Source organism: Hibiscus syriacus, unplaced genomic scaffold (genome assembly GCF_006381635.1).
Source record: "Hibiscus syriacus cultivar Baekdansim isolate YM2019G1 unplaced genomic scaffold, ASM638163v2 tig00110388_pilon, whole genome shotgun sequence".
In the NCBI taxonomy this organism is placed as follows: domain Eukaryota; kingdom Viridiplantae; phylum Streptophyta; class Magnoliopsida; order Malvales; family Malvaceae; genus Hibiscus; species Hibiscus syriacus.
The window spans coordinates 480697-497629 of record NW_024062718.1 but is presented as its reverse complement, the minus strand read 5'-3'; the positions used below and the strand labels follow the sequence as shown (position 1 = coordinate 497629).

Here is a 16933-nt window from a genome sequence, read left to right as displayed (position 1 = left end):
GTGGTCTCGTAATAATATCTATGTTTCTTGTAAAATAAATATCATCCTTTACCATTAGAACCTTTCCTTGATTACCAATTTTTATTGAATTTAGATAATTATAAATAGTTCTGATTTGACTTCAGTTTACACGCTGAAAATTCTTATTATATTTAAAATATTATTAAATAAAAAATATTTTACTTTAAACCTAGAAAAAACATTTAAAGAACTTTTTTTGAATTAAAAAAAATGAATCTTTAGTTACTCGAGGTTTCTAAAGAAAATTTTAATTTGATCATTGTCGAGTTAAGATCGAATTTGAATAGCTCAACCAATCAAACAAGTCAAATTCAAATATTTTAGTTGGGGTTTAGAAGCATTTTTGCGATGCCTTGATTTGCAAGCAAAATATGTACAGCTGAGCAGTAACTGAGAGAAATTCAGGGTTTATGACCACTCCAATAACAAAATTACATCAGGTTCATTTCCTCTTTTAAGGTATTGAATTGAAATATATATAACGTGATTCGAAACCGACCTGCGCTATATGATACCTGGTTTAGGTTGATCGTGAAGATAGAATACAATCAAACACCCTGACACAAAAAACTGTTAAACACTAGCATAAATGCATTACCAGAGACGGTTCTCAACCACAGCTGAAACAATGCCCTTCAGTGTCTCCTGCATAACATCAGATATCATAGGAATTTCACTACTTTTTCGAACATGATAAGCATTCATAAAACATATGAAGCAAAAGTTAAGCAAAAGTTAATCACAAACACGTGTTATAGGATGGTACCATGCTATGGTCTTTGAGACCGAGAGAAAGAACTAAAGGCATAGATGACCCAGACGAACTGCAAATACGAACCAAGATATAAAACAATGAGTACCTTAGTTCAAACTGCCAGGTACATTTGCAAGTTTATGGTATTAAATTCAACTGGAAAATTAATGGTAGAATTCTAATATAAAGATATCTTCGTTTTACGACATGTGAAAAGTCTATCGAGTTGAAAATAAAAATACCTTATGATTTCGATGAGCTGACGGGCAATCGCCAGTAGCATTGGCTGCAAATCGTGAATTCATTCAAGATTCAGGACAGGTATGAACAACCAAGCTAACATACAACGGGAAAAATCTGGCTTACCTCATCACGTTTGCCAAATATTACAGACACATTGAAAGTTGGCTCGACCGTAACCCCTTCCTCTTTTCTGGCAACCAGCAATACACATATATGTCAGATGCATTTTGGATTACAGTCATCATCATAATAATCTAAACAACTCAAAGAAACACTTGGTAATAAAAATAAATCTTTATCTTTAATTTTGAAAGAAAAGAAAATCGAATAATTGACTCAAAGAAAAATACACCACAAACCTTGCATGCAGTATTGTTCCCATAGTTCCGATTTGGGTAGCCATGACCTGAGAAGTCATTAAGCATGTTACAAGTTATTGCTGAAAGAGGAGGGATCACCATCCCACCCTTGAGATCACACATATACACAAATGCACTAACAAAAACTGAAACTTGATTGTAAAAAAGAAGTGGAAAGACTTGTACTCACAAGAAAATGATCATCGTAACGGCAAATGACTAGATCCGTGTTGTTCCCCTGCCAAGCATAAGGTATGGAATTGAGAATGTCTAATTACATAACATTTCCAAAGCAATCTTTAACCAAATAGAATATTAATGAATTGAGAAACCAAACTCAAACCAACAAAATCCGCTTCCCAATACGAAAACTCATCTTCGAAGATACCCATTAGTAAACCTAAACCCTAATTTATTTTTAGCCACTATATTATTCTCCTCTGAAGAGTTTAACTAAGTAATATATTTCACATTGTAAACCCATTAGTAAATTTTAAAGCTTTTCTAAGATCGTATCTGTACTCGCATATCCCAATTTCTGCAATATTCATGGAAACAGCAAAAGGAATACAATCCAACAAATCAAATTACTGTCAACCGTATGATTCATCTTTGGTTTAAGATTAAAAAAATGCAGTGATAAAAAATCTTAAACTTCCTTTCTAATTCATGCTATTAAGGTAAAAACATCAAAACCCAGGAAAAAGCTAATATGATTCTGAGAAAAAACAAAATTTAAGAGATGAAAATAAGAAAGAACACTTTCCTTTACCTTGATTTCCACTGATAAATTCTTGAAGGGAACGGGAAAACGCTGTTCTAAGCCACCCATTACTTCTTCCCGTTTAGAAACTGTGAATTTGAGAACAACTTTTTTTTCAGTACAAGTGTATCCCCCATTGTCTTCTCTCTGTCTTGCCCTTTTTGTGTGAAAAAAGGAAGGGTAAAGTACAAAGTGTGGTCATCAAACTTTGGGTTTGGTCTATTTTGACCACCTAGCTTTATATATTTTATTTGGTCATTATATCTTGAGAAATTTTATTTTAATTGGTGTACTAACAAAAATTGTCAAGTGTGCCATATATATAAGTTCTGACAACATTAATTTAGGTGAAAAATAAATCTATATTTTTATTATTAGATTAGTTAAAAAATTTAAAATTCGTTGAATCTACTGCAACAAAAATATATATTTATATAACCGATATTAGGTTATCGTGAGAATTTTTTTATAACCAAATACACTTTATCTCACAATATTTTCTTTTCATTTTGACCAATCATTTTTTTATGGATATTGTCTAACTAACATTGATTCATGATTTATATTATCATCCAAAATCTCTAATGTTATATTATATGTAAATATTGATATATATTTATATATCTTTTGATTTAATGAGAAATAGTGATAATGCATGTAATATTGTCTCCAAAGAAAATTTGAAAGTTTTAACTCAATGGTCTTATAATTTATTGAAAATGTTTGATAAATAATTTGTGTATGAGCATAAATTATAGGATGTTCCATGATTATTCCATGGACATGCAAAAATCATTGAAAGCTTGAAACGTAAATTCATCAACATTATCAAGACGAATTATTCTTATAGAAAATTTAAAAAACGTGCTCGTAAGTAATCTAACCAATTAACAAGTGATCTATTGCATTTTGATAACAACGATACATGTGACCATTTAGTATAATATTTTTTATGCTCAAGTATAATATTATTAGTTGCATTGTATACTAAACATAAATTTTAATCATTTATCTCAAATTGTATTTGATAAATATGTCTCGAGTTTAAGTCCTTATTATGTATGCAAAATATCCTTATTAGGAGACCCACCCACTAAAACTAAATGTACGGGTCGGTCTCAATTAATCAGAGCAAAACCCTAACTTTCGAATCATAAAAGTTACTCCTTATTTTAATACATTATTAAATTGATATTTAAAAATAAAATATTTAGATAAAACATGATTAAACAACGATAATTATAGATTTAAAATTACAATTATAATTACAATAATATTTTTAATAAATTTTTAAAAGATGAAAATGTTTTTTAATTTTAATTTTTAATTAATAATAAAATTATAATTATAATTTTATAATGGTTAAGATAATTTACAATCCCACAATAATTAGACAACCATTTTACAAATTAATTTACAATCCCACAAATGGCATTGAAATATATAGTTGACAAAAAATACAAAAATATTTTATTAAAGAAAGAGAAATAAACGCTTATGTTGTAGGTGTCAAAATAATAATAAATTAAAAACGCAACAATATTATTGCATTGAAATACTATTTTTGAGAAGAAAAAAATGAAAAACATTTCCTTCCCCAAACCCCATAAAAACACTGATAATACAATGGGAAGGGCTCATACTGTTGCCATCTCTGCTCAAAGAAAATGCTTTGGAAAAAGCTTTTCTCATACAAGAGGTGTCAGAAATTATAAAGCACTATCCATCTTCGCCCTCTTCCCTTCATTTTTTTTTCTAATTTATGGAGGAAAAAAAAAACACTTAACACGACGAATCACAGAAAGAACGATAGAAAGACACACCAATGTAGCTAAAGATGGCTTTCGAGATTTAGGTGACGTTTGGTTCGCTGGAATGTTTATGAAAGAATTAGAATCTGTGAAAGAATTGAAATCTGAATCTGAAACATGTTTGGTTAGTAGGAAATTGAATTAGAATCCAATTTCATATTCTGTTTGGTCCGCAGACATATCAGATGAATTTAATTTCGGTAATGTAAAATGATAAAATTACCCTTCTTATTATTTTTTTTTGTAGAATTTTAGTTTGTTTTATAATTTATATGTAGCAATGTATTATAAAAATGGGTAAACTACGTCAATGATCACTGATGTTTGGGTAAATTTTCGTTTTCACCACCAATATTTTAAAGGTTACAAATCAATCACCAATGTTATCGTTTGTGACAAATTAATCACTCGTCGTTAACAACCGTTAAAAGAAGACACGAAAAACACACGTGAACCGTTAATTGTTTACCTGGATGGTTTGACCGCCACATGTACCCGCCCCTCCTTTGTCTTGATTTTCACGGCAATGACTTTACACACAAAATCATCATCTATTAAATTACCCAGAATTTGCTGTCTTGGTTACCTTTTATATACCAAATCGGAAAGTTTTGGCCATAACTTGTATTTCCAAATTTCATCACTTGTGCCGGCGTTAAAATCGCGGCGGCACACCTCCACTATGACTAGTTGTTCCGACAACTGGTGGATATCGACGACGAGGAGATAATTACCATTTTACGCTTCCAACCTTATCGCATTCTCTATTTTCTTCTTCACTTTCAGGTTGTATGTTCTACCGACCTCTTCCTCGATTATCTCTATGATTTTCTCCGGTCTCTCCTCCGATATAAACTTCTCTCTCTGCACCGGAGGCTCGACCTCGTCGAACAAACCAGAGAGGTCGAAATCCAACGAGAATGAGATTATGTCGAAGGCGTTTAAGAATTTCTTGCTCTGGGTTTCTTCTTTGAATTTGAAATCATCGTCATGAGATTTGATTTCTTTGTAACCTTTCTTGAACCAAGGGTCGTTGATGATTTCATCAACGGTGATCCTCGTATCTGGATTCGGATCGAGAAGCCGGCATATGAATCGCTGGAGTTCGGGATACGTTCATTTCGGGAATCGGAATTCGCCTTTATAGATCCGGTGGTACATCATCACCATCAGATTGGGATCGTTGAACGGTAAATAACCGGCGTGCATGACATACAAAATGATGCCACATGACCACACGTCGACTTTGGCGCCGTTGTACCCATCAGATTGAGGTTGTCCGTCATTAAGGGATTTCACTTCATCATGACCACATTAGATTCCACATCAAATTGCTCTGAGACCTCTAAACTTTTCATCGTCGGAACTGCTGCTGTAAGCTTTGGTTTCTCCTCATTTAACCCAAAATATGTAGACAACGACTGATAAGGAGCAGTGGATGCAAGAAGAAAATTGTTCCCAAATTACTTTCTTCAGAGAGGCGTAAATAGATGACAAACCAGAGAAAATGGCTGGATTATATGGCTCCAAAGATAAAGCAGAACTATAGTCTAATATTGACTTCACGATTTGATCATCATTTACATGGTAACCTTCTTCATGGTATCCATTAGAGATGGGAATGTCAACTTCATTTGAACCAATTTCAGCTGTAAAGTCATCAAGACAAGGAACACTTATATTACTAATATTTAAGGTATGAGATTTCTGATCTGTTGGCAACACGTCTGCTATTCCACATAAAGGAATTGTAGAGAACATTGCCTTCTGATCCATAAGGAAGGAAGTTTCAAGGATTAAATGATGCGCCATGACAACAGTATACTGAACAACACACTTAATCTTTTTCAGTTCTTCAGAATGACTTCCTCTCAGCAAAATCTACAACATCGTGATATCAAGTTAACTAGGAAGTACACGGACGGGAACATGCCATAGATATACCAGAAAAGAAACAAATGAAGAAGAAGCTTGTTATCTGGCAGATAGCATCACGTCAAATATCACGTCAAATCTCCGGCGCCACGTAAGCCGGTGTCCCACATAAAGTATGGAGGAGGCCGTCGGGTCGTATATGTTCCTTCACCGCACTGAGTCTGAAATCTGTTATTTTCAGATTGTAGTTATCGTCGAGGAGGAGATTCTCCGGTTTCAAATCGCGGTGGAACACTCCCCTCGAGTGACAATATCTTACGGTAGAAATCAGCTGCTGGAAATACCGACGGCTGAGATCTTCACTGAAACGCCCTTTCGCTATCCACGTGAACAGCTCGCCATGATAGCAATCTCCCTCTTAAACTGCTACACGAACCCGCCTTTCAGAACCTTCTGCCTGCTCACGGCCTTGATCGCCACGTTCTGCCCCGTCCTCACGTCCCGAGCGTGGTAGACCTTCGCAAACGCCCCGCATCCCAGCAACTTCCCGATCTCGTATTTCCCAGAAAGGGTGTTCGTCGATGAGATATTCGACGACTCACCAGTCGTGTTGTAACTTCGATTGTCTTCAACCTCGGGCATTGTGGATCAAACACAAAGAATCAAACTTCGTATTTAAACTTTAACGAAATGCCATCAAAGAGATGATTATGGGATCGTCCTTATCGTTTAAGAAAGAGGAAATGAAGTTTGAGCTGGAAATCAGTTCAGTCCACGTGTGGCAGTCAAACCATCCAGGTAAACAGTTAACGACGTGTGTTTTTCGTGACGTCTCTTAATGGCTGTTAACAGCGAGTGATCAATTTGTCACAAACGATAACGTTAGTGACCGATTTGTAACTTTTAAAACATTAGTGGTGAAAACGAAAACTTACCCAAACATCAGTGACTATTGGAGTAGTTTATCCTAAAAATAAAGAATAAACTACATGATTGATCACTTATGTTTGTGTTGCGTTCACTTTTTTTACTAATTTCAAAAAACATAATATATGGTCACTTTTGTTTTTATTTAGTCATCACGAGTTAACTAAAGTTAAATAGTTTAGTATAACCACACATTTTGTCTGTTATTTACATATTCTCTCAATTTAGTCATATTTTTAATAAATTAAAATATATTTAATCCTCCAATCAGATGATACCACGTGTCACTTGTATCACATGTCACCATTCGATTGGAGGACTAACTTTATTTTAATTTAGTATATTTTATTCTTATCTTACTTCAAAATATTTTATTCTTATCTTACTTCAAAATATTTTAACATAAAATAATATTAAAAGTAGGACTAAATTAAAATAAAGTTAGTCCTCCAATCGAATAGTGACATTTGGCACTAGCGACACGTGACATCTTTCGATTAGAGGATTGGATTTATTTTAATTTATTGGGTAAATTACACGCTTACTAACTGAACTTTACTCTATCTCCAATTTCACTCATCGTAATTTCAATTTTTTCAATTTGTTCATTGAACTTTATACATTTAACTTTTTTTATTACTTGATCGTTAATTTTATAACACCGTTATGACATAGTTTATTTTAATATTAAAATCAGCCATGTAGATAAATATTAATATTTAAAAATTATTTTTTAAAGTCAAAATTCTTAACTTTAAAAGTTGACTGTGAAAAGGAATGGGAGAGAGATAGAGAGAGAAACAATTTTTTTCATCACCTCTTTCAAAATCCATCTCTGAAAACAATTATTTTTAGGGTAAACTATGTCAATGGTGACTGATGTTTGGGTAAGTTTTCGTTTTCACCACTAATGTTTCAAAAGTTACAAATAGGTCACTAACGTTATCGTTTGTGACAAAGTAGTCACTAGCCGTTAACAACCATTAAGAGGCGTGATGAAAAATACAGCTGGACCGTTATCTGCTGAGTTGGATCATTGACCGCCGTTTTAACTGGATCTTCTTCTTCTTCAACCTATTCCTCATCTTCTTTTTCTTCACTTTTCTTCTTCTTTCTTGCTTCATTATCATCATCACTATTTCTCTACTTATTGGAGCTCTTTTCACCTATTTAATCAAGTACAAAGAAATACCAAATTATAAGGCCAGTCTTTTCCCAGATGTATTACTATAGACCTAAAATTTTTAGACAATTTTCCATCTTGTCTTCTTCTCTGTAAAGAAGCTTAAAACCCAAGACTTTTTTAAATATTATATTGGGAGTTGAATTTTTTCCCTTTTTTAAAACTATATTTCTTCTCCATTTTTCTGTCTCCATTTCCCCTACAACTAGTTTTTTTATATTCCCGTTGAATTTGTTCATTTAGTTAAACCTCTAAACCATCAACTTTTCCCTCAAAATATTCATAACTTAATCTTCCAAATCTTTTTCTTGTTAACTGTTAATGATACTCTCCACAACGATTACAAGTCTAAAAATGGAGAAGCGATTACAAGTCTAAAAATGTGAATGAATGCAGAAGCCAGAAAAGAGCCAAACGTGATGGAAAACCAGTGCTCATGTTTTCCGATCTAATGGTCCCTTTCACTCTCCGTAAAAAACCATTGATTCTAGACATGCACATGTCCTAAAGTATTCCCACTCAAAATCCTAAAATAATCAATACCGCTCTTCTAAACCGACAGCTATACCGCGAATTATTATGCACCAGAAAACCTAAACCTGGTTTTCACTTTATCCTGCTTTACAACCCCACCAATGATCATGACTTTTCCAATAATGGCTGTCACTCGAAAACCAGACCATTGTTAATCAAAACCCACTTTCTATTTACAAAGCCTTTATTAAGACCTCCAAAACCTTAAAAACCCACTAATCAATTCACTTTCAATAGTTTCTGATCATCTCTCTCATTTTTGTATAGTTCTTAACTCTAAAATTTTACTGCATGGAAGCCGGTAATAAAATCGGTTCGACAGCTCATCCCAGTTCCTTACACCCCTGGTCCGCGGAGATGCCTCGAAACCCCAGGTGACAAAGAATTATTCTGCATGCTTGTCATGTTGTTAGGTTGCATTGCTGGCACAGAACCTTGTAAATTTATCGACTGTAACTGAGGGTTCTTTTGATTATCAAGAGATCGTGTCTGATTAATTTATGTTTGTGCTTGTCTTTTAACTGAGGGTTCTTTTGATTAATTTATCGACTGTCATTGCAGAATCATAGAGGCAGACTTCCTTGGCCTATTGGAATTCAATAAATTTATTATTTGTTTCTCATATGAACTCAACTTCTCCTTGAAAGGGGGTGTTATATTCGCTTTGGGAATAGATAAGAAAGCTAAAATGCGCTCCAACATGGTCTTGAATAGTTTCAACTTGTCAAGCTGCTCAGACTTTGGTTGCTGTGGATTAGAATCATGATGGAAAATAGAACACATAATTGTCTTAAGTAACCCAAGTAAAATTGCAAACCACTATTCCACCAGATAAGCATAAGTGAGACCACTGAACACCATCTAAAGGAATAGGATTCAAGAAGCAACACAAAAAGTGGGGTGGGATCAAAAGCTTTAACATAAATTAGTGACTTGCTCTCTAAATTTTGTTAATAGATACAACAACAAAGTATGATACAGAAGGGTTTTATCACTCTTGAGATGTTAAAGAATGTGGAAGGGTTTTATCACTCTTGGTAGCAACGTGTGTGATAAGAAAAAAAAGAATAAAAGTGAAGAGAAAGAAAGAAGAAGAAAAGTGAAGAAAAAGAATATGGGGAATGGGTTGTAGAAGAAGAAGAGCCAGTCAAAATGGCGGTCAACGATCCAACTCAGCAGATAACAGTCCAGCTGTATTTTTCGTCACGCCTCTTAACGACTGTTAACGGCCAGTGACCATTTTGTCACAAACGATAACGTCAGTGACCGATTTGTAACTTTTGAAACATTAGTGGTGAAAACGAAAACTTACCCAAACATCAGTGACCATTGGCGTAGTTTACCCTATAAAAATTTAAAAAATATTAAATTTTCATTTTATTGATTGATTATTCATTTCAATAAATTATAAAAATCATACTAATAAACATCATAAGTTAAAATCATCCCAATTAGGGATAGCCTTGGGTCAAGTTGGGTCGGGTTTTTGGTCCACCCGACCCGACCCGAGAACAATGGAGCCTCTACCCGAGACCCGACCCGACTCGACCAAAATAAAGTTTCACTCGACCAAAATAATATTTCACCCGACCCGACCCGAATATATGAATTAGAAACCCGACCCGAAATAATAAAAAATATTTTTATTCAATAAGACTTAATTGGAATATATATATATATATATATATATGAGTATTATTGTAATTATTTCTAAATATTTATATATCAAACTTTAAAAAACCCGACCCAACTTGAACCTGATTTTTTTTTTAAAATAATCCGACCCGCATATTAAAAGATTGATGAGGGTAGTATGATCAAATTTCACATTCCCTCCTCCAAAGGATTTCAATTCCATCATGTTATGGATGAAATTTACTTTCCCTCCCTTGATGGAATTGGATTCCAATTCCCCCTTTGAAAACTTGAACCAAACATGGGAAAGTGGTGGAATTGGATTCCAATTCCCCTTAATTCCTAGGGATTCCAACGAACTAAACGTCACCTTAAGGTTTTCGGGTTTCGCCTTTGAGAATGTTGGATTTTTATAGCTTTCTGTTGACATTATTTTCAGGGAAAAGCTTAATAGGGCCAAAATATTTTAAAATTTTGGGTCTCAAAAAAAGTTTTTTTTTTTAAATAAAGAGTAAACTATGCGAATAATCTTATGATTTTGATTTGACCGTAATGTTATCGATTCGTTCAATTTTAGTCTCTCAGTTATTAACTTTATTCAATTTTAGTCTTTCAGCCGTTAACTCTTGTTCAGTTTTAGTCTTTCAACCATGTTAGATACTTAAACAAAAGGGGTTAACGAAAATTAATAGCAGATTAACTTAAACCGAACAGACTGATAATATGAGATACCAGTTGCCTTTAATTGTTAAATTGATAACCATAGTCCCCTAAACAAAAGGGATTGTTCACGTAGTTTACCCTTATATAAATAAAGATTAGTATACGACTGGTCAGACTCGAAGTTCTCACACAAAAATAGATAATACAACTCGTACTCGAGTTATATAACATGAGTACATGCATTGGCAGAGCCAGCATAGAACAAGGGTGTCATTTTTTTGAAATTTTTTATATATAAATTTAACATAAAAATAATTTTTAAAATAAAATAAACATATTTTAAAATAATATTAGCATCATCAAATATAAATTTACACCCATTAATAATTTTTATCCACTTAAAAAAATTCTTCGCATAATTTCTAAATTTTTCACCCAAAGTAATTTTTCTATGTACCTGAGTACATGACACCATTTCTCAATGAGACTATTCTTTAAGGTTTTTTTTAATAAAAAATATCAAAACTAAAGAATTTGAATTTATAAATAAAATTTGTCTAAAGCAAAAAAATATTAACAATTAAAAAAAATTGACTTTTAAATTTAAGAATTTTTTTCTTTTATAAATTTTAAATCTAATCATAATTCTATCTATCTAGACGTGAGGGGAAGGAGACTTTAGGAAAATGAAAGAAAGTAATCTTAATAAATCTAAAACTCGTGATTTAAAGAAATACGAGATGACAAAAATAAACAGTTTGACCAATCAACCAAAAAAAACTATTTTAATTTCAGAAATGACTATGTTTTACTCATTTGTTAAATATTTTTTCTTTCGTATACGTGACGATTTGCTAACCTTGATTGAAGAATAAAAAGTTTTGTATCAAAGAATTATTTTAAAATAATACTAACAACTGCATATTCATATAACCACAAATAACAAACTTTAACATCGATATAATACTGACAGCAGTTATGGGCAATTAGTAATAGAAAACAGGATGATAATATAGAAACCAATTGATCAGTGTTTTATTTAATAAAAATGCTAATGAAAATTTATAAAGTTTAATCCTACATAAGATAATAAAAGGAAGTGGTGATAATTTATATACTATTTTTTTCTTTCTTTGTTAAGCATTAGTGGATATGTTCCTTGTAAGCGTGCACCACCGGTCGGTTCATGGTTCAAGAAAATTACATGTCTTCGAGCGTACAATGATTTTAGAGAAAATTCGGACGAATTTCTAAAATGTTTGATTTGACTGTCGTGTGGATTAATTATCGTTAATTAGTTGATTGAGAGAATCTATTAATCATAATGAATGAGATTTTGAAGAGTCATGTTATCCATTGCAAGTCTATGAATGGATGCGAGTTTCCTAAGTTAGCGTAGACAGAGGTTGGTTGTAGTTAGACACAGAATTCAAAGGGTATTTAGGTTTAGATAAATAGACATGGTAAATCGAAGAACAAAATCTGAAACTATTTTCATTTAGCAAGTTGGTCCGTAAAGGAAAAGTTCACTTGAGCATTTCAACATACAGAATAGAGACACACCTTGAAAATGTTTGTTGTCTAAGCAATGGAAACTTTAGCTCCTGCTTCTTCCAGCTGTTTCTTGGCATCATCAGCCTCCTCTTTCGAAACTCCTTCTTTGAACTTCTTGGGCAACCCTTCAATCAACTCTTTCGCCTCTTTCAATGCCAAACTCGTCAGACCCCTAACCGCTTTAATCACCGCAATCCTCGCATTGCTAGGAACCTCCTCGATAACCACATCGAACTCCGTCTTCTCCTCCACCACGACTGCTCCGGAACCTCCTGCTTCGGGGGCGGCGACGGCTACTGCAGCAGGGGCGAATGCAGCGGCGGAGACACCGAGTTTCTCCTGGAGGTAGTCGACAAGGGTCCGAGCTTCTTCGAGGGTCAGATTGGAGATATCGGTGCCGAGTTTTTCGATTTTTTCAGGAGCTGCGGTTGCGTTGAGAGGACGGAGGAAGGTGGTGCGGTGGATAAGGTTAGAAGTGGTGGTGGAACGGAGAGGGAATTGGAGAGAAGGGGTTTTGACAAGGAGAGAGGGAGTACTAGTGGTAGAAGGATAAGAAGGGGAACGGAGAGAAAGGGTTGAGACAGTGGAGGAAGCCATTTTTATCTTCTTTTCTTCCTCTGTTTGGATTGAAAGAAAATGGGAGAGGATTCGGATAAGGTTGAAAGGAAACGGAAGGAAAAAGGAGTATACAGTGAATATATAGTGAAACAACTATTGTGGTAAAAAAGGATAAGAGGCAAAAATAAAGGGGCGTTCCGAGAATCGAACTCGGGACCTCTCGCACCCAAAGCGAGAATCATACCACTAGACCAAACGCCCGATTTGTTCCTAGACTTTTTTTATGTACTAGATATTTTTATTATAAAACACAACTTCTTCTGCCTTCTTTTAATTGTTTGAAGTAATTTATTTATTAAACAGTAATTATATACATTGCAATATATTCATCATTTATATGTTAAGATCTTGAAAGTGAGGGATTGTATAGAATGAAAAATTCTTGGTGTAATTTTTACTGAATTCAAAATATTTACACAAGTAACCATGAAAGCATGTGATTGATTTCCTCCTTTCACAAGGAGGTTCTTCCTTTTGCTCCTTTGGTGATTCAATGCATATAAAACATGTGATCAAATAATACCTTATCACACTACAAAATTCCATTTATTTCAATGGTTACTCTCTAGAAACTAAAAGTCATGCAGTAATAAGCAACAAATTCCATTTCCAAAACGGCCGGAGTATTTGTTTAAGCAGAGGTTAAACACAGCACAAATCACATCGAATAAACATTCCATCACTACGAAAGTTCCAAGATCGAAGATGAAGATATCCTCTCTGAGTCGCGAGAAATTCCGACAAATCAGACTAACAATCAAACATCAATCCTCTCTCATGTCTGCAAAAGGAAGCAAAATATTGCGTTTTATATATGACATAAGAGTTTATTTATTTATTTATTCTACTCGGATATTGTGGTTCATGCACTTGCCTTGCTAGCGAAGTTGTTGGAAAGCCAATCGAGTCCCTCATAGAGGCCCTCTCCAGAAGTTGCACATGTACTCTGGATATACCTGCATTGAACGCCAACCAACATCAGAAAGTTGTACAAATAGTATGAGTGTAATACATTCGGGGTTTCGTGGGGAGTAAGGTGAATATTACCAGTGGTGCTGGCGGAGAGAATGGAGACCAAGCTTATCGGTTATTTCAGCAGCATTCATTGCGTTGGGAAGATCTTGTTTGTTGGCAAATACAAGCAAAACAGCATCTCTCAATTCATCCTGAACGGGAAAAACAAAAGTTAGCATTGGCTTATATATCCCTTTGTCTGAGTAAGAGACGGAATAAAATGGTTCATTGGATTTTCCTCATTTCACCATGAAACATACCTCATTCAACATCCTGTGAAGTTCATCCCTTGCCTCAGCAACACGAAAATAAGACCCTGAGTGTTCTGGAAATAGTGTCTCCACAAGGGACGGATCTGTGTTTGAAAGAAAGAAAGTTGATGACTATATAGGTTTTCAAATTAAAATAGCAGAATGAATCACAAGGTAGGATTGTATATCCATATCCATATCCATATCCATATGCATTCTGCATTTTTTTTTTAAAACAATGCTTCATGATTTATCATCTTAATGTCACAATAATTACCTATGTTCCAGGACATATGGTGATATGGGATGAATCCAAGTAATACACAATATATTTTAACATAAGAACCTCATAGGACCACGTTCCATTAGATTTTTAAGATGCATACCTTGTCTTGACCACCAACATGCCAAACAGTGAAGCTGATAATCTTGTATTCCGCTGTCTCGACATTGAATCCTTCAAAAGAAAAAGTACGAATAGACCTTTTAACATTATATACTTTGGTAATTGACCAAAAGCCATCTCGATATAAAATTCATACACAATATTAAGAGGATCAATCATCTCTTGGATTGGCAGTACCTAAGGAGATGCAACATTTCGAACTATTGTTTTGCGAGTCAAAAACCTTATAGAATAGATAACAACTGACCACTCAACCAATCGAAGAATTATATTTAATAAATTATCCACCCCCAAAATTATACGAAATTGGGTTCATCGAGAACCATTTCCCCTCCAAATAAAGATAAAATTACATGGTTCACAAACAGGCCTACAATAACATAAAGACCAAGGCCACAATCAGTTATCAATAAGATGGCAAGATTCACAAAACAGTAGAATCAAACTCATTTGGTTCACAAACCAACCGACAATAACATAAAGATCAACAGCAAGAACATGGTCAGTTTTAAATAATATAATAACATAGCAGTTGAACCAGATTTAATTACAAGCAAAAGGAAATATTTTCAATCATTTCTTTCGATCCATAGTGTCACACCCCCGATTTTCAAATTAAAATTTATTAAATAAATTAATTGCTTTTAGGGATTAAATTGTGAGTTTCTGAAACTTTCAGGCTAATTTCAAAAGTTTGGGAAGTTTAGGGAATTAGCCCTGAATTTACCCAATTTACTGGTCAGTGGAAAAAAATGGAAATGGTATTGGTTAGGTTTGAACTCGAGACCTAAGGTATGTTAGACAATTTCCCTACCATCTAGGTCACTAATTGATTTTAATAATAATAAATATATGTTTTATTATATTTGGGTTGGGTGATAACCCGTTTTATTCCAAACTCCTCGGTCGAGGAACAAAACCCCCAAAATCAACCCACCCTAAGCTATTCCCGTCGCCCCTCCTGCCAGCTACCTCCGAACAGTGGTTGAGTACACCGTCGTTACCAGTCGATCCAACGTCCTCCGATAACCCGTCTTCATTCGATAACGCCCCGAATCGGCCATCGTTTGAGCCAAAATCAAGAGCGAAGTCGTTAGAACCCCTCCCTCGCTGCTCATTCGTCTCCAGTCGTCGGTGAGAGACACCGACCACCCCAATCGACACATCTCACCAGCCCGACCAAAACCCCTAAGGTTGATCGGTGCTACCTGTCGCCGTTCGTCGTAGAGAGCTTGCCAAAGCCCATTGAATCCCTAGCCTCATCGATCAGTTTTTGTGAAATTCGGTCGCTTCACTCATCGTCGTGCTTCACCGTTACCACAGCCGAAATCCTCATCACCATATGTTCAAAACCCAACCGGTGGGTCGAGTCATTGTCGTCGTTCTCACCGTCCACCATGGGTAAGCTTCCAAACACTTTTATTTGATTATTTATGGTGGTTCTTGGCTATTTTTTTTATTGAATGTGGTTTGGTTTTGGTGTTTGGTTACTTTCAGTTTAATCGGTAGTTGCCCTTGTCCCCGCCGCATGCGCCTTTAGTGTGCAAGGGCTTCGTTTCAGCCGAGGTAACCGAGCATTCTAGAAACTGAGACAACTCGATGAGTCAACTCATCCAAGTCAACTCGTCTGAGTCAACCCATTGACTTTAATCGTTAACTTTGACCAAAAAGTAAAATTTTCTGACAAGTCATATTTTATGTTTTTTGACATTCTGAGTCTGAATCTGAAGTCTGTTTCCCCAAATTCAAACCCAGTAAGCTATTTTCAGTATTTTACATTCTGATTCAATATATTTTTCGCAATTAAGACCCGTTTTTTTTATGTAATTTCTGTTTATATGTATCTGAATATTATTGGAAGTTGGATTCAAGTTTGATAGTGATTGAATGGAGTTTAAATGTTTGATCGTGGAGCACAAAAATCGAGGTAATACATTACTACCTTATGCATACTTAATAGAACATGTTGGTATTGGTAAATACATGGTTTAATATATATATTTACTTGTGTGTAGTTAAAATTTCTAAAATCGATCCGAATATGAAATAAAATAAAATAAATTGAATAAGGCTCATACTACATGCATAGACACAAAAAGACTGATAAGAAATGATTTCAAGTTCGATGATTATCCGGAAAAGAAAATAACCTCAAAATCTCTAAATTCTATTTATCATTGTTAAAAATTTAATACCGAAATTATCTGGTTATGAAATTACAAAATTACCCCTATGAGGTAAAAATGGCCTCGACTGACCTTGATAATGAAAGTACCCTGAGAATTCATAATTAATTTGATAAACTACTGATTTACCTGTGAA

At 34.4% G+C, this 16933-nt stretch overlaps 2 protein-coding genes, 2 non-coding genes and 1 pseudogene across 4 annotated transcripts; all 5 read right to left on the bottom strand.

Annotated features, from left to right (window-relative positions):
• Window positions 1–408: 408 nt before the first annotated feature.
• LOC120122866 (proteasome assembly chaperone 3) lies at window positions 409–2276 on the bottom strand. Its single transcript, XM_039141908.1, has 7 exons — window positions 2150–2276; window positions 1568–1615; window positions 1378–1424; window positions 1142–1208; window positions 1018–1061; window positions 788–845; window positions 409–666 (listed from the first exon to the last, which is right to left on the bottom strand). The coding sequence occupies exons 1-7, from the start codon at window positions 2207–2209 to the stop codon at window positions 616–618; spliced, it is 375 nt and encodes a 124-aa protein (XP_038997839.1). The 5' UTR covers window positions 2210–2276; the 3' UTR covers window positions 409–615.
• A 1498-nt stretch (window positions 2277–3774) lies between these two features.
• Window positions 3775–3874, bottom strand: LOC120123117. The gene has a single exon (XR_005516158.1). It is a non-coding gene; the product is annotated as a small nucleolar RNA snoR1 (small nucleolar RNA).
• Window positions 3875–4469: 595 nt separating this feature from the next.
• LOC120122864 lies at window positions 4470–6534 on the bottom strand (annotated as a pseudogene).
• A 5698-nt stretch (window positions 6535–12232) lies between these two features.
• On the bottom strand, window positions 12233–13015 carry LOC120122865 (50S ribosomal protein L12, chloroplastic-like). The gene has a single exon (XM_039141907.1). It carries the CDS (start codon window positions 12917–12919, stop codon window positions 12350–12352), a length of 570 nt encoding a protein of 189 aa, XP_038997838.1. The 5' UTR covers window positions 12920–13015; the 3' UTR covers window positions 12233–12349.
• A 54-nt stretch (window positions 13016–13069) lies between these two features.
• On the bottom strand, window positions 13070–13141 carry TRNAP-UGG. The gene has a single exon. It is a non-coding gene; the product is annotated as a tRNA-Pro (tRNA).
• Between the last annotated feature and the right edge of the window lie 3792 nt (window positions 13142–16933).

Coding starts and splice junctions, on each gene's coding strand:
- LOC120122866 (XM_039141908.1), bottom strand. CDS start 2,209: ATGGGTGGCTTAGAACAGCGTTTTCCCGTTCCCTTCAAGAATTTATCA. Junction 1,209..1,377: donor GGAACAATACTGCATGCAAG/GTTTGTGGTGTA, acceptor GCTGGTTGCCAG/AAAAGAGGAAGGGGTTACGG. Junction 1,062..1,141: donor TATTTGGCAAACGTGATGAG/GTAAGCCAGATT, acceptor CACGATTTGCAG/CCAATGCTACTGGCGATTGC.
- LOC120122865 (XM_039141907.1), bottom strand. CDS start 12,919: ATGGCTTCCTCCACTGTCTCAACCCTTTCTCTCCGTTCCCCTTCTTAT.